Source organism: Eleutherodactylus coqui, chromosome 8 (assembly GCF_035609145.1).
Source record: "Eleutherodactylus coqui strain aEleCoq1 chromosome 8, aEleCoq1.hap1, whole genome shotgun sequence".
Taxonomy (NCBI): domain Eukaryota; kingdom Metazoa; phylum Chordata; class Amphibia; order Anura; family Eleutherodactylidae; genus Eleutherodactylus; species Eleutherodactylus coqui.
In genome coordinates, this window is record NC_089844.1 from 79,168,924 (window position 1) to 79,192,548 (window position 23,625).

Below are 23,625 nucleotides of genomic sequence, written 5' to 3' on the forward strand. Positions count from 1 at the left end.
AGACTGTTCTAACTAACTAAACAGAAAAATGCTGAACCCCCCAAAAAACAGTTTTATTAAAGGGGTTGCAAAATGAATTTTAAAATTCAATGCAAATAAGTTAAAACAATAAAACCACTGATACTTAACAATCTTCTTTCCCGGTAATCCGTTGGTGCAGTTTCGCAGTCCTTCTTGTCTTTGTTGCAGAATGGACACCACATTCAATCAGAAGTCACAGTGGTCACATGACATTCTCCTGGCATATCATCTCAGATGCTAGGAACCATGATTCCAGCAGAATGGCAGCTGACTGCTGTGGCCTCTGATTGGCTTCAGCAGTCATATGGTGTCCATTCTCCAACAAAGACCTGGAGGACCTCAGAGATGCAGAGCTGGGTCGCCAAAGTTGAGGGAGGCTAAGTAAACCTGGTTTTATTGTTTTACTGAATTTGGATTGGTAACCCCTTTGCATGAAAAAGACATAGATATGACCCAACTATGCATGAAATGTACAGGTAAACCAATTATCATAAACGTATTATGCAACACTTTTAAAATTCTTTGGATGGTATCCAAGGGTCTTGTATAAAGTATAGTGAAATACAGAACAGAGAAAAGAAGGAAGAAAAACTCAAGCTATTTTTTAGATGCTTGAGGGTGGCTTAAGAGTTAATCATAATGTTCCCAGTGGACTAGAGTTGCTTAAAGGGGTTTTCTAGGACATAAAAAAAAACAGAAAGAAAATAAACACTCATTCGGTAGTCAGTTTTATAAGCTCTCATACAGGTCATTATGGAAGTACTCTTAGAGACCAGTGCATTTAGGCTTTCTTGACCTCTGAGTCCTATAAGTTGAGGCCACTTACCTTCATATAAGCAGACCTGGGTGTCATGCAGTGGATGTGGTGGATATACTATGCCATTGACTAATTTCACTTTGAGCTACTCCCGAAAAGTGGCACCTAGGGTCCCCCAGTTTTCACCCTTTAACCTCTCAGTGTGGGACCTGGTTTGAGCTGCAGGAGCCCCCAGGTCATTACCCCAAAAGTCTTCTTGGTGCAGTGACCATTGACGTGGACAGGTCAGAGGCACCATAGTACAGTACTGGAGGGACAGGCCGAAACATAGATAATATCACAAGCCAGGACAGGCAGAGTTCTAAATGGAGAGGCAGACAGAAGGTCAGGGCACGTGGCAATCAGATACATCATGGTCAGGGTACTATTTATAATCAACACAGGAGAAGCTGTGAAGAAAGCTGGATGAAGAGGCACAGGTCAAAACCAAAATTTAAACACAAAACCACCTCACCTTTGCAGAACTTTATGAAACATATGGCTCCATTTGGGGAGAGTGTCATAAATAACTTGGAAAAGATCAAGAGTGTCTGGGGGCAGGAAAGCTGGGTACATGTAGTAGGAGGCACTGACAGAAACAGGGATATTGCAGCATCGGCTGCACAGAAGGGGGTGAAGGTGCTGTCGGTCACGACCAGCAGGAATAGATTGTGAGAAGAGCTGTCGGCCTCGGCTAATGACCATCACAATGGGTGGTTACAAAATAATAGAATATAAATCTAAAAATATAATGTAATATCCAGAGCTTCAAATCAGTAATTTATTACAGCAGTCGTAATCTTCGCAAAGTTTCCTAACTTTCAGACAAGAATACAATCACAGAAGTGTCACACTCAGTTGGAAGCCATTTAATTTTCCAATCATCCCAGATTTGTTATTTTTGATGTGAGAGAGCATGAGTGCTGCTATCTATAATAAATGTGATTTACGAGAGCTGACAGAAAATAGGTGTAATTGAAAGCTAGAATGACTACCTTTCCTCTCATCGAAAGTACTACTATGTATATAAGAAAGGTCTCAAGAATTTAGTTCTCCAGGACTCCATCTAGGGAAACTAATTAGAAGAGTCCAAGTAATTTAATTTCTCTGAGAACGTTAACCTGGAAGATAAAGAATGAAAGGAAATTACATTAATGGCATAATGGGTAAAAATATGCTCAGTATATTATAAATTCATATAATTAAGGAATGGAAGAACCTTGATGACCGAAGACAAGTGTATCCGAGCTTCATTTAGTTTTCTTTTTTGCATACGTTGGCTTTAGGGGTTTGGCATTTTTTGTTTTAACTTGGGCCATTTTCAGACTAGAACGGCGCATAGAGAAACATTTCAGTACAATAGTAACTTTGCTGAGCCTATTCAGAGACATTCAAGGGGTATTCCGGTTGGAACAAGCTATCTAAAGATAACTAGCTGATCAGCAGGGGTCTGAAAGCTGGGACCCCCACTGATCCCGAGAAAGAGTATCTGGTTGGTTCCCAAATAGAGAGAAGGTCACTCAGGTGCATCGCCACTCCAGTCACTTCAATGAGAGTGCCGGACATTGTTGAGTTTGAGCGCTTGGCAATCTCTAGCACTCTTATTGAAAGGCATGGAGCCGTGGCACAATGACAAGACTGTCACTCACGTTCATTTGGGGACCAACCAGTCATATTTCTCAGGATCATTGGATGTCCCAGTAGTCGGACCCTCACTGATCAGCTAGTTATCTCCTATCCCGTGGATAGAGAATTACTTTCTTCCAACTGGAATACCCCTTTAATGTGTGTGTAAAAATCTCAATTTCCTACATTGGATGCATTGCTGCCACTAAAATGATTCTTCTCCATAAGATTTTATACCACTTTAGGAATTTCCCTGTGAATTTTCCTATCTCAAATCTTAAGCAATGGCAATATCTAATTACGTCCTTTATGTGGCAAAAAAAGTTCCCCCAGAGTAGCTGACAAGACCCATTTTGCTCCATTTAACCAGAAAGGTTTGGGATGCCCATGTATAGTTAAAGAGGTTATTCAGGACTTTTACTGAATGGGGGTTTTCCCCTTCGGTCACTGTGGTAATGCTTCTCCCACCTGCAGTGACGTCAGATTGAATACAGCAATGGCCACACATGTGGCTGCCACTCCATTCACTGCTATGGGGTTGATGGAAATAGCCAAGCACTTGTGCTCAGTTATCTCCAACAGTGCCACTGAAAATGAATGGAGCTTCACTGCAAGGGATGCAACGAGCCTGCACTAAAAAGGACAGTGGAAACAGGACCCTCACTCTCGGGATCGGTGGGGGTCTCATTGGTTAGATTTCCTCTAATCAGACTTTTATCATCTATCCATAGGATAGGTGATAAAAGTCTATACTAGTACAACCCCTTTAATTCAACGTGTATGGCCACCTTTACTTTCATCATACTCTGAAAGGTCTTATCTTTGTCATCTTAGGCAAACATTAGGAACATCTAATTAATGTAAATGCCTATATAGGGGTCCTGCTATAATTACAGTTGGATTTAAAAATTGCAAAGATTTTGAAAGGATATATTTCTAAACTTGAGTGCAAATTTGTTGCATTTTCCTATTTCATTTAATTTTGTGTCTCCTCTTTTTTTAGATTTTGGTGTTAGTTCGTTTTTAGCCACAGGTGGCGACATGACACGAAATAAAGTAAGAAAAACATTTGTTGGCACCCCCTGCTGGATGGCTCCAGAAGTAATGGAACAGGTATGAGTTTTAGTGTTCATGCCACCCACCCCCACCCCATTCTTATATCACAGCAACTGACTACATTCTTATGAATTAACCATAGTTTACGCATGTTGGTATCAAGTTTAGCTGCATTCTTGTGTAGGGTTGATGAAGTTACTGACCTACAGTCCTTCCTTTGAGATTATAAAGTGCCTTTGACATACTGGGATGAGGCGCACTTTTATTATTTTTTTCGACTCCCAGGACCCACATGTATCAGCATAACAAAGGTAATGTGGAGTACAGTGATTGCCTTGGTTCTCCATCCTGGGGTTGGAAGCCAACCGATCACAAATCTTAATAATCAATAAGGCAGGTGTACTATTGAACATTCATATGCAGATTTTGCCAGAAAACTGTTGAACCTTCTTTCTGCCACATTTAATATATGTTTTAGACATTTTCAGAAACTTTCAAAAACTCTACCGACAAAGGTGTGAAGTAGAAGTAATACAAAGGAATTCTGTTGAATGCCTGGGATTTAATGGCTTTCAGTTCCTCTGCACACTGGACGACTAATCAAAAAAGTGGCCCGATAAAAACCCAGACGTCCAGCAGAATTCTCTCTGCTTTATCAGCCAATGGCTGCTCTACTTTCCTCCACTGTGAGCTGACATATAGGGTTTCTTTAGGATTAACCCTACTCAGTATTGAGTCTGTCTGAAAGAGGTACACTGCCTTGAAACGCATCACTTGCTGGCTTCAAATAAAACTAATCAGCACTGAACGTTACCTTCATACCCGCTTGCTGTTATTCTTCTACTTCATGCATTTGGCACCCTTATAGCCTTGCGGTCTATTTAGTGTCATTAGAACTGCAGCAACCTCCTGCAACATCAGGAGTAAATCTGCCCCACTGTTTTTTTTTTCCCAGAACACTACTTGAAAGTCACACTAAGTATAATGAGGGTTATCTACTTAGACCGACATTTCACACCCGGGTCTAAGTAAGCCCTGTACTATGAGCCACAAAAGTATTAAAGGGGTTGTGCAGTTGCAAACTATTGATAGCCTATACAATGCTTGTGCACTGAGCTGATATCTGCAGGAGACAGACAGCTGCAGGCCATGTTCCCATTGAACTGAGTGGGAGCTTTGCCTGCAATACCAAGCTTGGCCACTGCAGTGGAGATGAAGCTGTCTGCTTCCTGCCAAACTCATCTCAGTGCATGTACACACCAGCAGAGAGAACAGCTGATTACTGGAGATCCCCGGTGGTAGACCCTCAATGAACTGTTACTGATGGCCTTTCTTAAGGATATGCCATCAGCAGTTTTACAACTGAACCACCCCTTAAGAAGCACAAGCCTCTAAATACATTTGTTTTATCTAGCTGCATCTCTGTGTACCAGATGACAAACCTAGGAGCTGGAGTAGGTTTTGGGTATAATCTATACCAGTTTCTGGCGTAGATTACAGTACAAGCTATTGGCCACATGTGGCCACACCCCCTAAAGTGGGGCCACACCCACTGTTTGAAAACATGTTGGGGTGCATTGTACGACCCCTAAAAGTCAGTTATGGCATGTAGGCCAAAACTGTGCCTTCTGGATACCAAAATTCTGGCTTCCAGGAGTTGTTTAATAGGCCCCATTGACTCTGATCTAGTTTCTGTGTAAGGAACATTTTACCCTGTTAGCAGCTATTACAGGCTCGAGTAAAGCAGTCTGTAGTGTTTTTCAATTAAATTGCTCACAGAAAATCTTGAAAAATCTTCCACCTTAATTTCTTACCTTCAGGAAACAATAAATAGATAAGTGTGAATGATATTAGCTGAATTATACAGTAGAAAGTAGAAAGATGAAAAGTGATCGGTTTATGCAATTAAGGGATTAATCAATGAGGCGAACCTGTTCTCTGAAGACAACTTCCCAGATTACCATGTGTAATCCTTAGAGGACAAGCCCTTTACTTACCCAAAAAATCCCCATAATAAACATTGTTCTCCAAGCATACAAATAGCAATTAAATAAAAGAGTTCTGTAAGCAAAGGATAATGAGATTTACATTACAGTCAATGATTTATTACTGCAGGCGGCATAGGTTGTTTAACAACACAAATACAATTACAACTTGCAGAATGACTAACCCTATGATAACCATATCTAATATAAGTAAGCCTACAGGCTTTTCCTCCACCACACTTTGACTCCTTTTGTCTGACCTTTGGTGGACAATTTTGGTGTCATTAGATTAGTGACACCCTCACCACCGCCCTACAATCCTAAAATTGGAGATTGGTACAGCCAGTGACCTGTGAAGGCAGCCCAAATTTCCTATGTTAAGTCTATGGGCGCGTGCCTGGGGACAGTGAATGATTGCTAAGTGAGCGGTACTAAAGCAGAGGGACTAGTACTGAATGACAGCGGCCGGTGCTGATGGGGAGCAGGTGCTACTGAAAGGCAGCAGGCGGTGCAGAAGGGACAGCAGGCAGCGCAGAAGGGACAGCGGTGCGGCGCAGAAGGGACAGCGATGCGGCACAGAGTGGACAGTGGACGATGCAGGAGGGAGAGTGGGGCGGCGCAGAAGGGACACTGGAGCGGCACAGAAGAGACAGTGGGGCGGCACTCAAGGGACAGTGGGGCGATGCTGAAGGGACAGCGGGTGGTGCTACATTGGAGCAGGCGACACTGATAGAGAGCAGGCGGTGCTGATAGAGAGCAGGCAGCACTGAAGAAGAGGGGGCAGCGCTAAAGGAGAGCAGGCGGTGCTGAAGGGACAGTAGCTGGTGGTAAAGGGACAGCAGGTGGTGCTGAAGGAGAGCGGACAGTGCTGCACTGCAGCGAGTGGTGCTGAACGGACAACAGTTAGCGCTGAAGGAGAGGGGGTGGCGCTGAAGGGACAGTGGGCGGCGCTGAAGAAGAGCGGGTGGTGCTGAAGGGACAGCGGGCAGCACTAAAAGAGAGTGGGCAGTGCTACACTGCATCGAGCGGTGCTTAAGGGACAGCAGGCTGGTGGCTGGTGCTGAAGGGACAGCATGGTAGCGCTGAAGGAGAGGGGGCAGTGCTACACAGGAGCAAGCGGTGCTGAAGGGGAGTGTGTGATGGCAGCGCTGGATAACCAATCACAGCCATTGTGTCGTTGAAGCAACATTTATGAATTGTCTGAGCCGCCAAAATTCTGCTCAATCGCGACTCCTGAGAACAGTAGTAATGTAGTATAAATAATAGTGGAGTATTGGAGTGGCGGTGGCCTATGCCATCTGTTTGTCGCTAACAAGTCTCTTTTAATTTCCATCCCATTAGGTTAGAGGTTATGACTTCAAAGCTGATATGTGGAGTTTTGGAATTACAGCCATTGAACTAGCCACAGGATCAGCTCCTTATCACAAGTATCCTCCAATGAAGGTAAGAGTTCCTATGTATAATAGTGGTCTTGATTCTTGTAGTAACCCATAAGAGTTCTGAACAACAGTACCAATTTTACATTGAGAGATGGTTACATGAGCTTTTAGGCTAGATCAATTCTAGTGTATCTTGGGGCCATATGCAGCCCTATGACAGCCTATGGGGCTATACACATGGTCATTTTTTCACATGGACTGATGGTTTATGTGAAAAAAACTAATGGCATGTCCTATTCTGGTCTTAAAAATAGTATATACCGTAGAATGGTACCAATAAAAACTACAAACCATCCTATAAAAAACAAGCCCACATACAGTTCTATCGACAGAAATGTAAAACTGCTCTGGTCTTGCAATGTCGTTACACTTTTTTTTTTTGCAAAAACAAGTATTTAAGTATATTCTGCAAAAGTCGTAAAACATAAGGAAGCCTCCATAAATTTGCTGTTGTGATAATAATAATGGAGTTAACATATTATTTTATACCGCATGGTGAATGCCCCAAAAAAAAAATCTCAAAATGTGCATTTATTTTGTACATCTTCCTTGAGATTGTATTAAAGTGTATCTGTTTGACACTAAAAATGGATTTAAAAAATTGCAGAAATTACTTTTATTTTGCCCCCCAACAAAAAATTTGTTGAAGTTTTTCATTAAATGTTCCTGAAAACGGTTTCCATTCAAAATAGAACTTGTTCCACAAATACAAGTTGCTTGATTAACGAAAAAATAAAAAAAAGTTATGACCACTGGAAGAGAAAAGGGGAAACGATTTACTGGTTCTTAAGGCTAAAATTAGTTATGTCAATAAGGGAGTAAAAATGGGCGTAACACGATTGAGTTCTGCACTAAATATATTTACACAAGACATAAATTCTAAATCTACAATAAAGAAATGACATTTTCAGGAGGTTTTTCCAATATTACCGTGACTGTTAGTGGGTTAAAGGTATGTTCACATGCTAGCAAATACACAGTGGTTTTTCCCATAGGAATTTGTGTGCGGAAGCTCCAGAGTGAACTACAGTAGCAGTAAAGTGGTGCAGTGTAGATTTTAGATTGCAATGTGCCAATTTAGGTTGCAGATATACACCACCGATTTTCCATCTTGCAATAGGTGGGTTGGAATGCATACCAAGACTGCATATAACACTTTCAGGTTTTCCACCTTAGCAAATATGTCGCCTGTGGGCGTACCCTGAAGCTATAGGCCGTATGAACTTTTAAACCTCCAACTGTGTTGTATCAGTCCTATAAATATCTAATGTATTCTTTAGGTCCTCATGTTGACTTTGCAAAATGATCCTCCAACTTTAGAAACTGGAGTAGAAGATAAGGAGATGATGAGGAAATATGGGAAGTCCTTTAGGAAACTAATTTCATTGTGTCTCCAGAAAGACCCATCAAAGAGGTAAGTGACTGTAAATCTTTCCCAAGAAAAATTCATCCACAGTGTTAGCATGTTCATATGGTATCTTCGTTGAGTCCCAAACTCTGTACGGAAGAACAGCAACGTTTGGGTTATAAGTAACCTTTTTCGAATGGAACGATGAAATAATACCTCTGCAGCGCCACCTATTAGAAGGCAACATTCCTGCAAGTCAATGTCAGACTTTTTAGACAAGCTCTGTAAAAATGACTGGGAATTGTAAGCCAAGCCAGAATATCATACACAGACAGCTGTTTCAGTAATCAGTGTGCAGTAAGTTTCTGACTTGGCTAGTGAGAGGCCTATAGATGGCACTGCAGAGGTATTGTTCCATCTTCCTATTTGCATATCTCCCAGAGGAGCATGCATGGGCTTATGAGTCTCCTCACTCACGTTCTAGGTGCTCTTTTAAAGGAGAAATTATGCTCGTATTATTGCCTATATTAAATTCAATATTTAAGCCCTGAGGTTGCAGTGTCTGTAAAGTATATATCTATATCAACTCCTCCATGCATAAAATATTTTGACAATCTCCACTCCTCATTAAAGTGGTTGTACCAGAATAGCAAGTTATCCCCTTTCAATTCCCTAGGGCATAATTTGCTGATCGGTGTGGGTCTCACCGCTGAGACCCCCGCAGATCTCAAGAACAGGGGTTCCATGTCCCCAGCTCTCATAATTGCGGGGTTTCTGCACCCCACCAGCCACCGTAAGGAGCAGATTGAATGGAGTGCTGGTCACACTAGTGCTCCATTCACTTTCAATGGGACTGCCGAGTACCCCGAGCAGCAATCTACTACCATTGAAATGAATGGAGCACTAACTGCACATGCTCAGCCAGTGACGTCACTGTGAGGGAAAGAGTAACCCTTGCAGTGACGGGGAAGTGGGACACAGGAGTCCTGTTCTCCAGATCGGCGGGGGTCCCAATAATGAGACACCCACTAATCAGCAAGTTATCCCTAATTCTGTGGGTAGGCAATAATATGATATTCTGGTACTAACCCTTTAATATTCCTACTTGGTCAATTCCTCTAAATCTTAATTGATTTACTGTATGACCACATTCCACAAAATGTCTTGTCAGAGGAACATCAATCAGTTTAAATCTTATCGTGCTTTTCTATTTGTTTATTCTTTCCCTAATTTCCATTGTCATTTGTTCTACATGAACAATGTATGAAATACACAACATAATGCAAACGGCACATAATGTTTCCCTGAAAATAAGCCCTGCCGGGATTTTTGTGGAGGCTTGAAATATAAGCCCTACTCTAAAAATAAGGCCTAGCTTTGTGGAGGCAGGATTTATGAATTAGCCAAACAATGTTGCGGCTCAACCAATTCATAAATCCTGCTTCCAAAATGTGATGGCTGTTATTGGTTCTTCGACTGCTGCTCCGCCAATCAATGCAGCGCTAGATGAACCAATTACAGCCATCACATTGGTTCATCGAGTGGTGCATTGATTGGCTGAGCAGTGCTTGATGAACCAATCACAGCCATCACTTCCTGGAGGTGGGAACTGGAAGCGGCCAAGACTGCAAGAAGCGGAGAGCAGAGGGAGGGACCTGGACCGAGCCTGCTAGGTAAGTATAATAAGACATCCCCTGAAAACAAGACCTAGCGCCTCTTTCGGGGCAAAAAGTAATATAAGACAGGGTCTTATTTTCAGGGGAATACGGTATATCTCTCCTTATTCCTATTGATCTTAGCACTGTGTAGGTGTGTAGTGAAGTCCCCCTTGACTATATTCCTGCAATTTTGACAACCCAAGCAGGAAAAATTCCCCTGTCTGGTGAGGATCTCCCATGATGATTGTTGCTGATGACAGTCTCCTGAAAGTTAAGATGGTCCTACACTTCAAATTGTTGTCTGCCGAATTTTCTTCTCGTCAACACCTATTCCTGCTGAACCGTTCCCAATCCCCTTCAGCTGTCAATACTACTAGTCACCTCTGGCAGCTGCTTATCTTTCTTAAAAACAAATGGATGAAACATTGAACTTAAACATGCTTTCTCCTTGCATCTGACATTGGAGGAGAGTCGGTAGGCCCCCATAGATTGATGGTCTCCCCAAATTGTTGGATTAGTCCAAAATTGCAGTCATCCTCTGGGCCTGGGCAAACAAAGATGGCTGCACCAGCTTTTCTGACTGTATCAAGCACAATGTGTATTAGTAGACATCATTAGTCTAAGACACTAGAGCACATGAGTAGTACTGACCAGTCAGAGCAGTATGTAATGTATTAGACTATTGCATCAGGTAGTCAGAGATACTGGTTTGGACATCTTTGTTTGTCCAGGCCCAGAGGGTCGCTTTAATTCAATGTGTTTGAGACCTTAACCCCGTCTTGATTACATAACACTAATATATGTCATGTGGTCGTGAAGGGTGTATGTAGTGGACTTAGGAGCCGAGTCCGCTCCATACTCAGTGGCTATCTCCTGTTTGAACTGCTGACAGCCACCAGCAACTGAGTTTGCTCACATCACAGAAGCTAACTTTTTAGATGCAATAGTCAAAGCTGACAGCGCATTTAAACAGTCAGCAAGAGAGGCGGACCACTTTCCGTGGTACATCAGCGCCTCCTGCAATATGATCAGGGGGTGCTGATTGGCTAGCATGATAGCCCGAAGCCTATTGAAGGCTCCAGGGCTGGCTGTCATGCATAGACACGTATCAAGGCAACATAAAAAAAAGTTATAAATTGCAATACTGAAGTACAAGTGATCAAATTATCACAAGTTCTCAAGTGTATAAATATGTAATAGTTTTTAAACAGTAAAACAAAAATATATACTAAGTGTTAAAAAACTTTTCTAATTTTTCACATGAAAACTAAAACCCCACATATTTGCTATCCCCATGTACTTAAAAAAACCCAACTATTAAAATATAGCAATATATATCCTGCACGATGAAGGCCATAAAAAAAAAGACACAACGCCAGAATTGTGGGTTTTTGTTTTCCCAGCTCCCAAAAAATGTGAATAAAAAGTGATCAAAAAGACAAAAAGTGATCTTAAAATGGAACCTATAAAAACGACTGTTCATTCTGAAAATAAATGAGCCCTCACACCGCACAATTGACGAACAAACAAAAGGTTATTGGTCTCAAAATATGGCGATGAAAAGCTATATTTTAAGAAAAAAATTACTTTTTTAAAAGTAGAAAACTATTAAACTGTATTAATTTGGGGTCACTGTATTGTACTGACCCGTAGAACTCAGTTCATACGTCATTTTTACTGTAGTGGGAATGCTGTAAAAACTGAACACCCCCAAAAATGGAACAATTTTCCATTTCTCTCTTCACTTTTACATTTTTAAAAGTTTTTCTATATATTAAATGGTTCATTAAATGCTACTATTAAAAAATACTTAGCCATATGAGGGCTTTTTTTCCCAGGACATGTCAATGGGAGAATAGAAAAGTTATAGCTCTTGGAAGGCGGGCCGAAAAAGCAAAGGTCAAAAAAATTAAAAATGTTTAGTTATGAAGGGGTTAACTCTAAATGCATTCAGTATGAAACCTCTGTAGACCTCAGATACAAGACTCCAAGTTTGTTAAAAGAACACAATTATTTGTGAGAGTTAACTCTAAAAATAATCACAGCCCGCAGTATTTTCAATCAGGAGATGTTCCTGTGAATGTCTCTTCGCAGTCATTTAAATACTTAGTGATGGAAAATGGCACAGATCACATGATTCTAGTTATGGTTATCTGGTGCTCCTTAATGTCATATTACAATCGGTAAATAAGACCAAAAATATATATCCCTGTATAGGAGTCTTATATCACTCAAAGCCTGAAAAGTCATCTGTGACCCCAGTGTCCCATTTTCCCCATGTTAGTCCCAATGGTACAAGGAAATGACATATGGGAAATTGGGGTCCTCACACTATAGAAATGTTTTAGTTATCCCTGCTCAGTGATACAATTTTTGTTGTCTTTTGCCCAATGGAGTCTTGACTTCCTGTTTCTCTTAGACAGCAATGGCTGCTAATGTATAAAAGCCTGGCCCTGGCTAGTCTAGCACCAATGACCAGGCCTTGTTAGAAGTCACTCGGATTGCTGCACTTTCCCAATCCTAAATGGATACACACTCAAGCTGATTGATGGAAAAATTACTCACTTGATTTTATGTTGCACTCTGGGGTCATGGGTCAAATTTTCATACATGGAAGCTTGAATCGTAAACGGGAAAGGGTCTCTAATAGACATACACTAAATGGAACTTTATTAAAGTGACCCTCTGATTTTAGGTCAAAATTCTGTCCCAGGACCTCATGGACAGAGGTGTATATGACCTGCAGTTTTTCTTCTTTGACAGCCCTCTGATTTTCCGGTACAATATCCTGTTCTTGCCCATCCAACATGGCTGACAGAATATACAGACTGCCTAATCACCATAATGCATTTGGAGTCTTAGCAAATTATACACTATACCTGTTCTCTGATTGGTCGGCACTGCTCACATGATCATCATTGACAATCAGAAAGCAGTGTGCAGTGTGCATTAGGTAGTTTGAAAATTGTTAAGGCCATGTTAAATGGCTTAAAACAGGGCTTAGAACTTGTGGATTGGAGGAGCAGCAGAGAACAACTGCAGTTTATATACCCCCTCCTTTCCAGGGACAGAATTTTATCCAGAAATTGGAGTCTTTTTGATGTTGCTACCATCGATTTTAATGGACATTGTATAAATACCATATGAATTCAACGAGCCCCTCATGTGGCACCTTCAGGCAACCAGAATTTTATAATTGAGGCTTGTGTGGAGGAAAGAAGGGAATTTAGAACTCAACATAATAAAAACTTGAAGTAGAAGTCAATTTTCCTCATTTTAGGGGCAAAAAAACCTTCCCCATTCCAATAATTCCTAAATTAACAACCCTTCTGAAGTAATCAGTGACTATAACGTAGTATTTTTACACTCAAGAAAGATTTCCAGGCCCCTCTTTTAGTGAGTTCCCCATCACCACTTCCTCAGGCACAGAGTTCCTTAGTCTCACTGCTCTTACAGTAAAGAACCCCCTTCTGTGTTGGTGTAGAAACTTTCTTTCCTCTAGATGCAGAGGACGCCCCCTTGTTACAGTTCTGGGTATAAACAGATGATGGGAGAGATCTCTGTATTGTCCCCTGATATATTTATACATAGTTATTAGGTTGCCCCTTAGATGTCTTTTTTCTAAAATAAATAATCTTAATTTTGATAACCTCTCTGGGTATTGTAGTCCGCCCATTCCGTTTATTGCTTTAGTTGTCCGCCTTTGTACCCGCTAAAGCTCTGGTATGTCCTCCTTGAGTACCAGTGCCCAAAACTGTCCACAATATTCCATGTGTGGTCTGATCAGTGGCTTGTAACTACATTGTCAACCATCTAGCACATTCTAAATAAGGATGGTACAAATAAAAATTAAGTAATTTATGCAAGGAAAAATTAATAGTAAATAGATGTGTAACTCCCTTCTAAAATCACCCGATTTTAAGTCACACACACTTAAAAGCCGCACACTTTACACTAACCACTCTCACAAGCTCCCACCATTGCTTTTTTGTTTTGCCTTAAGTAACTCTCAGCAGCAGTAACTCCTCCAATGAGTCCTCTCTTTGGAAAAAGAGGATTGTAGATTAAAAAAGAAATCCGTCTGCTTTTCTTTTTTTCGGTTATTAATGTTATTTTTCTCTTATTACAGTCACCAGGGTTTGTTGTTTTATCTCTTCTACAGAAATACAGCGAGGTCATAGAGCATCGACTGAATAGAGAGATAAGCGGAGCTGAAGTATTTTGTTGTCTGAATTGTGCAAAAACAAATAAATTCTCTGACAGTTTGTTTATCGGTCTAATTTTTAGACTGTCTTGTGCTACAAAAGGAAAAATAAAAAGGTTATCCGCAAAAATCACATGGTGATATGCACTGAATTTTTCTTAAAGGGAATGTGTCATCAGAAAATGACTTATAGTATAAAGCAAGTTCTTATGTTAAACATAGTTTTAAGAATTTTTGGTGATTTGGTTTTTTTAAATTTCCTATGCCAAAATCTATACTGAAAGAAAACCTAAAATCCTACAGTTTTCACACTGACCACAGAGCCTAATAATAGTCTGACACGTGCTGTGCTGTAGATAGAACTTTTTCAGCAACCAACTCATTATCATCACAGGCAGGATTACAATGACGCCTGGTGACGCCTCTATATAGGTAACACACAGGTGCGTAACTATAGAGGGTGCAGGGGATGCGGTTGCACCCGGGCCCAGGAGCCTTAGGGGGGCCATAAGGCCTCTCTTCTCCATATAGGGAGCCCAGTACTATGAATAAAGCATTATAGTTCGGGGCACTGTTACAGGTTTTGCATTGGGGACCAAAAGCTTCAAGTTGTGTGTTACGGCACATCTGCCCCCCGAGCGCCAGTTGGGGTGCCCTGATCTCCCGCACCCCCACTGTCCCTGCCTACTTGCCTCGGCTCTGGCTAACCCCAGGCGGACAACTGGACGGCGGTCCCTGCCCTGGCTAGGGACCTGGCGACTGACAAGCAGGAACCTACCTAATTGGGGGGAACAGAGTGCCGACAGAGGAGGCAGATGAATCAGGCCGACAAAACTGACAAGGCTGGAGATGGAACTCACAGGCAAACTGGCAGGGTGCTGGATAGCAACTAGTGCTGACTGGGCCAGACTAGATTAGAGGCAAACAGAACCAACTAAAACAGACTGAGTAACAGGGGACCAGAGGGAGCTGACCGACAACTAGGGACTGACTGAGGAGAACCGCAGACAGACTGGCTAGGTGCATACAGAACCAATAACTGGCAGTGAGCTCACTTCACTGCCAGTCTTTTAACCACAAGGTTCCGCCCAGGGGCGGAGAGTGGGAGGAGGCAACTCCGCCCACTGCTGTATAAGAGCGGAGGAGGGCGGGCGGCACCCTACGGGCGGACACGCCCATGCCGCCGCCCACAGCTGCTGGGACAACCTCGACACAGTGCTCCAGGCCGCCGGAGCCGACGCCAGAGCGACGCGCCGCGCTGTATGGTAACATTACCCCCCCTCTGACGGGGGACCTCCGGGCCCCCGGAAACTCGACCAGGCTTATCCAAAAAACGGCTATGAAAACGCTGTACCAACCCGAGAATGTGACCCTCCCGAGCGGTCACCATGGACTGATCCTCAGGTCCATGACTTTGGTAGCCTGTGGCTGCCCCATTTCCTTCAGGGGCTCTCCTTTCTACATCTTCTTCAGGACCAACCGTTGACATATCGTCGCGTTTCAGGTCGTCTTCCGAGTCAATGCCCGAAGGTTCACCACTATCTCTTGTCCCATCCTCACTCCCAATGACGCTGCCTTCAAAATATGCGGCAACTCCAATTTTAAAATCACTGTCATCTGAGCTATCATACTCCAAAAAACTCTTCCGGGCCCCCAAATATTGTACGGTTCCTGGACCCCGGCAAGAATCCAGGACCTCCTGGGCCTTGTGTTCAACTTCATCACAGACCAGGGTGGGCGGCGGGGGACCGGAGGTGGGCATCACCGAAGAGACAACAGGTTTCAACAAAGACTTATGGCACCCCGTGCGACCCCTCCTTTTGCGATTTCCAGAGGACCGGTACCCCTTCTGTCCCACCCTGTACGGCTCAAATACCGACCGACTCTCCTCACAATGCAACTGCATACGAGACCCCACCCCTTTCTTCCGTCCCCCCTGCAGCGCACCGGCGGCGACATCAGCAGCAGGACGGGCGGACGGGGTGTGAGGGTAAGTGATACCTCGGGGACTGAGTGCGGTATCGACTGAGCAGGGAGGAGGGGGAGCGCAATGGCTATGGCAGGACGGCCCCCACTGGGTTAGCTCCCCAGTGGCCCAATCGAATTGGGGGTTGTGCAACGCCAGCCACGGCATCCCTAGTATCATGTCTACCGACATTTTCTCCATTACCAGGAACGATAGACCTTCCGAATGGCGACCCCCCACCGTGAGTTGTAACACTGGGGTCCTCCATCGTACCAAGCCCGAAGCAAGAGGAGTAGCATCAATGCTAGCAAAACGAATTGGCGTCTTTAGCGCCACAAATTCAGCCCTCAGGGGCTCAACGAGACACATGCTTATCAGGTTAGCAGCTGCTCCGGAATCAATAAACGCCTGCCCTAGGCGGGAGAAGTTCCGGAATCTAACCTGGCAGGGTATCAGAAGTCTAGGACGTACCTGAGGTCCTAGGCGACCCTCCCTGCAATCGCCTAGGACTGGAAGTCTTTCTGCCGATTCAGACTGTGGACGCTGAGGCCTCCGGGGGCAGGTTATCACCCGATGTCCAGCTTTCCCGCAGTAGAGACAGAGATGATGTAATAACCGAATCCGGCGTCGCTCCTCGGGGTCCAGCAGGTCCAGTTCCATAGGTTCGGGAACAGAGACTGGTACGGACGGGGAGGGAACAGGACAAATGACCTCCCTGACTCTATGGGTCAGTCTATCTTGCTTCCCAGCCCTGAGCCTCCTATCTGCCTTCACTGCTAACTCCATAGCCTCCTTTAAGGACCCGGGAACGGGATGGGAGATCAACAGTTCTTTGACCGCGTCCGAGAGACCTTGCATAAAAACGTCTTTCAGGGCGCTATCGTTCCATGCAGTATCACCCGCATAGCGTCTGAAACTGGAGCAATAATCCTCCACACAAAGCGACCCCTGATGCAGCGCCAGCAACCGTGAAACCGCCAACCCCACTCTATCCGGTTCATCGAAGATGCCCCCGAGTTCCTGAAAAAAGGAGTCCACCGAATGCAGGGAGGGGGAACCCTCGGGAATGGAAAAGGCCCAAGTCTGGGCAGAGCCCCGCAGCAGGGACATTATGAGCCCGACCCTCTGGACCTCCGAGCCGGAAGAGCGGGGACGCATCCGAAAAAACAGGCGACACGCCTGTTGAAAAACAAAAAACTTGTTCCTCTCCCCAGAGAACACCTCAGGAAGAGGGCATTTGGGTTCGGGACAGGTAGAGGCGTTCTGCCCCTGCGACAACGCCCACTGCTCCTGGGCCACCATGCGAACTGCCAAATCCTGGATCACCGGCACCAGGTCTTGCAGCTGGTTTGCAAGGGCGCTGATCGCCGCCATGAAAAGAAAAACAGTATTTTAAGGGCCAGTTATTATGTTACGGCACATCTGCCCCCCGAGCGCCAGTTGGGGTGCCCTGATCTCCCGCACCCCCACTGTCCCTGCCTACTTGCCTCGGCCCTGGCTAACCCCAGGCGGACAACTGGACGGCGGTCCCTGCCCTGGCTAGGGACCTGGCGACTGACAAGCAGGAACCTACCTAATTGGGGGGAACAGAGTGCCGACAGAGGAGGCAGATGAATCAGACCGACAAAACTGACAAGGCTGGAGATGGAACTCACAGGCAAACTGGCAGGGTGCTGGATAGCAACTAGTGCTGACTGGGCCAGACTAGATTAGAGGCAAACAGAACCAACTAAAACAGACTGAGTAACAGGGGACCAGAGGGAGCTGACCGACAACTAGGGACTGACTGAGGAGAACCGCAGACAGACTGGCTAGGTGCATACAGAACTAATAACTGGCAGTGAGCTCACTTCACTGCCAGTCTTTTAACCACAAGGTTCCGCCCAGGGGCGGAGAGTGGGAGGAGGCAACTCCGCCCACTGCTGTATAAGAGCGGAGGAGGGCGGGCGGCACCCTACGGGCGGACACGCCCATGCCGCCGCCCACAGCTGCTGGGACAACCTCGACACAGTGCTCCAGGCCGCCGGAGCCGACGCCAGAGCGACGCGACGCGACGCGCCGCGCTGTATGGTAACATTGTGTCTCTGTGCAGCATGGTTTAGGTATGGGTACGGGTACAGATACAGATAGAGGGGGGGGCCCCAGTTCATGTTTTGCATCAGGGCCCCTGAGCCTTTAGTTACGCCCCTGGTAACACATATAGATCCACCATTCACAATAGGAGAAACGGTCACAGCTCAACTCCTCTCTCTCCCTGCACTGGTTACAGAACATGCCCACATCCACATCACTCTACCGTAAAAGTCAGTGGGTTCCCTTATGTTCACTGTGAGCCTGCTGTTAATTGGAGCTCAGGCAAGATGGCTGCCCCCATAGTCACGTGCAGACAATAAAATAAAAAACCTACAATCAAAAAAATAAAAACAGATTAGAAAAATATGTGGTTTTAACCCCTCAATGGCAGAGGATGGAAGTTTTTGTCATGGACGCATGGTACTTAACGCAACGGGATGTAAACTCAAATAACGGAGAATTCCAGGCAGCATCAATTAGGTGCAGTTTAAACCTCTACCATAAGGCAAGCAATTTCTGCCTAGCATAAGTCATCAATAGAAAAAATCCTGGACAACCCCTTTAATGATTCCTTGTAAAAAAAAAATTAGTATTTTGATTTGATTTTTTTTTTTTTTGCAGGCCAACGGCAGCAGAACTTCTAAAATGTAAATTCTTCCAGAAAGCCAAGGTATGTGTCCCATCATACTGTGTGATTGTAAGAGTTGTGCCAATACTAAGGAAGGTTCACAGTCACTGCATATCCCTTTTGAGAAATAATACGAATGGAACTAATTTTTTTTTTTGCTAATTTTACAGAACAGGGAATTTCTCATAGAAAGACTCCTCATCAAAACACCAAATATCTCTCAGAGAGGAAAAAAGGTAAGATCCAAATCCTGTAGCTCCACATGACATCCGTCTACATCTATCCAGTATGGCCGAGTCCTCCGACTACAAGCGACTTCCCAGATAGACATTACTGGATATCCCCTGTGAAACATACAGAAGACATCTAGGCTTTACTTTCATTAAATGCAGTATAGGACAGGAACAAAGAAAATTAGGATATTTTTGTGGTTACCAGATCTACTATAAATAGAGTATTTATCTGGTCTTCCAGTTTTATGAGATAGACCTAATAAAAGGATCAGCTCAGGAATAGGAAAAGCCACAGAAGTTTGGAATGATGTGAATGCACTCAATGCCAGTAGGAAATCTAGAGGAGAGAGAGAAAACTACATATACAAATAGGAATATGTGGGGTGTTATATTGTACGTCTCTTTCCTCAGGGGTGTAGCTAGGGCGGGGCATCTGCCCCAGATGATGGGTGATGTAGGTGGCACCAATGTGAAGACAGCAGTGCTGAAAGATGAATCGTTTAGCAGAAGTTATCAGAACTGAATTGTTGCTTCATGTGCAAGAACGCCTGGCTTTTTTTCAGTACGAGCTAGTTCAATAGCTGTAAAAGTAGGGTCATACACAGTGGAATTGGTGTGGAATTTCCGCTGAGAGGTGTAAGCTGGTATTCCGCAGCAATGTATAGTACAATGTAAGTGAATGGGGTTTTAATAAACTGCATTTGCTTGAAGTGGAAAAAATATGCAGCGGATACTTATGCTAGAAGTTTGGAAATCCCTTCCGTGCTCTATTTGCTGCAAAGATGTCGCGGATTCTCACTGTGAAATTCATTTACTGTAATGCAGTGAGTTGAAAATCCACATTAAAAAATCCACACACAGATTTTGGTGCGAATTTATTGTGTGAGCATATCCTTACTAGGGATGAGCGAGTATACTCGCTAAGGCACTACTCGCTCGAGTAATGTGCCTTAGCTGAGTATCTCCCTGCTCGTCCCTAAAGATTCGGGGGCCGCCGCAGCTGACAGGTGAGTTGCGGCGGGCAGCGGGCGGGAGAGAGGGAGAGAGAGATCTCCCCTCCGTTCCTCCCTGCTCTCCCCCGCAGCTCCCCGCCCCGCGGCGGCACCCGAATCTTTCGCGACGAGCGGGGAGATACTCGGCTAAGGCACATTACTCGAGCGAGTAGTGCCTTAGCGAGTATACTAGCTCATCCCTAGTGCTTACTCTTTTATTTGTTAGGCTAGTGACATGAATTGTGTGGCATTTTTTTCCACAAGCAGTGCAGATTTCTTTTTTCAACATTTTTATGATTTTGTATTAGTTTTGCCTTTTTTATTTAGAATTTTTAGGTCTATACTTTATAAAATTAGCACAACATATTTTTTCTATTCTAATTATTTTGGCAGTCATATAGTGTTACATGAAAATTTGTATTCATATGATTTGGTATTGTCATGGCACAACATCCACAACACAGAGGTGTGTCCAGGCTGTCATTGTGACATCACCCTGGCCCATGTGATAGTGGCGCTGGTGTATGCACCCTGACATTTGATGCTGGATGCCAACCAATCCACGGTCATCTGATGGTGTGTGGTCTGATCTGATTGGTTAGTGGGGAGGTGTTGTTGTATTGGTGTGTGTGTGAGTGTGTGTGTGTGTGTGTATGTATGTGTATATATATATAATTTTTTTTTTCTGGCACCTCCTCTCAGAGGGCGCCGGTTATTCCTCTGTTGGTGAAGTTCTGCTCCAGTCCACATCCTCTTAGTGTTATTCTTTATTCAGATAAATCCCTGGTGTTCATACTTGTATTGTGGTGGTAAATCTGCTTCCTATGCTGTGGTAACTATTCCTATTAACGTCTGGCCTTTGTCTACCCCTTTACAATCTAGGGACTGTTTAGGAAGCTCCCGGGTTCTGGATGTGGACTGTCCTCATCAGAAAAATTGCCTTGCTTTAGGCAGTGTTTTTCCCGTATTAGTACATTAGGGTGAGATTTACATTTTACCCTTTGTTTAGTTTTGTATTGGCCATTTTCTTCACAGAGTTCTTACTAGAGTGTATATCCACCCTTTTGGACTACGCTTATGTCCAATTGCAGCGTCCAAAGAGCAGGTCCCAGCCGAGGAGACAGCAGAGTAGAGTTTGGGCCTTGTCACGGGGCTCTACCATCTCCCATGTGGAGGGTAACTAGAGACACATCCAAGGGACTGAGGACAGGCTATTAAATGGGGGTAACCCCAACTGTGGTTTACCTTAGTTTCTTGTCACGTGTGACGCCACCGTTCCATCCTCTGCAGTGAATTCTAGACAATGCAATAAAGAGTCCACGCACAGACAGTTGATATTTAAAGGCTAAACCAGGAACGGGCGGTAGAGCTGTTTACTTGCAAAATAACTGAAATAATCGTGAAGAACAGGCCACACAATTTAAATTCCCCAGCAAGACACTGGTGCAGGAGGACTCGTGGTGTGACAGGAATCACAGGAGGACAGAGGGATTACACAGGCCTAGTTATCTGTCGTTTCCTGGTCCCGGACGCTGTTCATCTTGCACTCTCCAACTCTCTAGCAGGTCACACTCACGGGGTAGATCATATACTCAGTGCTGCACGGTGGGGTTTTGCTGGTTAGCAGCTCCTTTCTTGCTCTTCAGTTACAGGGCTTGGGTAGAAGGGACCCAAGACACACATATGCCATCCGCTCAGCTTCCTCCATCTTCCCTACACACAGACTAAAGGTGTCTGTGTGCAGACAGGCTCCTGACTTGGGTATCTAAAGCAGAAGGCCGATGGAAAAGACCTCACTCATGCACCTTGCAGCCACATATATAAAAAAAAGGTCACATGACATACAAGATACATTTCCAGACATAACCCAGACAGTAACCCATTCAGTGCTGCAGCTGTGCAATACACATCATATTCATTCACATAGAAGACACTGACAATACATAGGCACAAGGCATACATGGATCCTTTAGAGTCGTCTAAAAAACTTCTACACCTCAACTTCTGTATACTTCACAATCACACGATGTGTTTGTTTTAGGCTTCTAACTCAAACATAACAGGTATTATTCTTCATTATTTGGCTACTTGATTCCTAAGGCAGCTGGTTTAAAGAAGATGTCTCACTTCTAGAAGTTTTGCAGCAAGAAGCGGACAGCTCCGTCCATTGTGGATTGGTTAGAACGGCAAGCAGAGTCCTACTGAAGTGAATGGGAATCGACCTGCACTACAAACCCTCACTACTACGCAATGCACAGAGCTGTCTGCTTCCTGCAGAAAAACAGCTAGAAATGGTCCAACTCCTTTAAACTTGCGCTATATGTTCAGTTTAAGGAGCTGGACCTCCTGCTGGGCAGTCTTTAAGCAGTGAATTTTAGTAGTAATATTGCCCTTGGAAGATATCTCAATTTACCGATCCTTATGTTGGTGACAGGATCTCTTTAAGCCATTTGCAGTATATCATCTCTATATCATGTACTATGTGTTTAGTATATATAACAGATGATTTTTGCTGGACTTTGACTTGTTCTGTGTTCTTAATAAATGGCAACAAGCATCATCTATATACCCAAGGCTGCATCCTGGCAGGTTGATCATTATAGTAAGATATTATTTTCACAGGCTTAATATCCGCTTCTTCTTGGCTGCCGGGGAAAAAAATGAACTGGTTTGCCGCCCTCTGTTTGTGTGATGTAGGTTAAAGCTTGCTATTGCCCAGAGCCATGTGTCTTCTTTCAGATCTCATTATCATCATTGCCACCAAAGTGTCTTACCAAGTGCCATCTGATATGTAAATCTCTTGAATTTCTATCTATAAAAACCTGAACACCTTTCCCGGGCAATGTTGTTAGCGGCTGTGTGCTCACTTGAAGAGGCGAATGTATGGCTTACAGTAAGACGAAAACTATTGGTGACTTTCTGGGGGATGGGTCTGATACACTCAAGTCTTGGACCTGTCCCCTTAAACGGACCTTGAACTATTAGATCTATTATAACGCACATTTTAAGTACAAAGTCGCATGTTTTTCCATTTTTTTCTACAGATTTCATTATTTAACCCCTACCAATCACATTGCAATTGGAAAACTCTTCCTGAACATTGCACTTTCTTATTGTAGATATTTAATTTATCTCAAGTAAATATAGTTGGTGCATAACTCAACTGCCCTAATTGCATTTTAACACCATAGTGACTTAACTAATTTGAGCTTAAATGGGTTGTATCTAAATCAACTTTTATGGCCTATCCCTAAGATAAGTGATAAAAGTCTGATTGGTAGGGGTTCGATCCTGAGAACAGGGATCCTGTGTCCTTATTCCTCCTCACTGCTGACTTACTGCATAGCCCTCTCCTGGAGAAGAAGGAGATTGAATGGAACAGTAGTTGTGGATATGCGTTGCCGCTCCATTCATTTTCAATGAGACTGCCGGATATAGCCCACGACTCAGCTATTTCCATCACCCCATTGAAGTTAATGTGTCCATTGCTCCATTCAATCTGACGTTGCTGTAGGTAGGAGAAGCATCCCCATAGTGATGAGAAGAGAGGAACGCGGAACCCACATTCACGGGGATCAGTGGTGAGACCCCCATCTATCA

At 44.0% G+C, this 23,625-nt stretch overlaps 1 protein-coding gene across 1 annotated transcript in view; it reads left to right on the plus strand.

Annotated features, from left to right (window-relative positions):
• The window catches only part of STK39 (serine/threonine kinase 39), a 410,115-nt gene that overhangs the window by 88,284 nt on the left and 298,206 nt on the right, over positions 1-23,625 (plus strand). Inside the window, exons 6-10 of the mRNA XM_066575910.1 lie at positions 3,447-3,556; positions 6,826-6,927; positions 8,204-8,337; positions 18,794-18,842; positions 18,971-19,036. Coding sequence (XP_066432007.1) covers positions 3,447-3,556; positions 6,826-6,927; positions 8,204-8,337; positions 18,794-18,842; positions 18,971-19,036 — 461 coding nt within the window. The remainder of the gene's footprint in view (positions 1-3,446; positions 3,557-6,825; positions 6,928-8,203; positions 8,338-18,793; positions 18,843-18,970; positions 19,037-23,625) is intronic.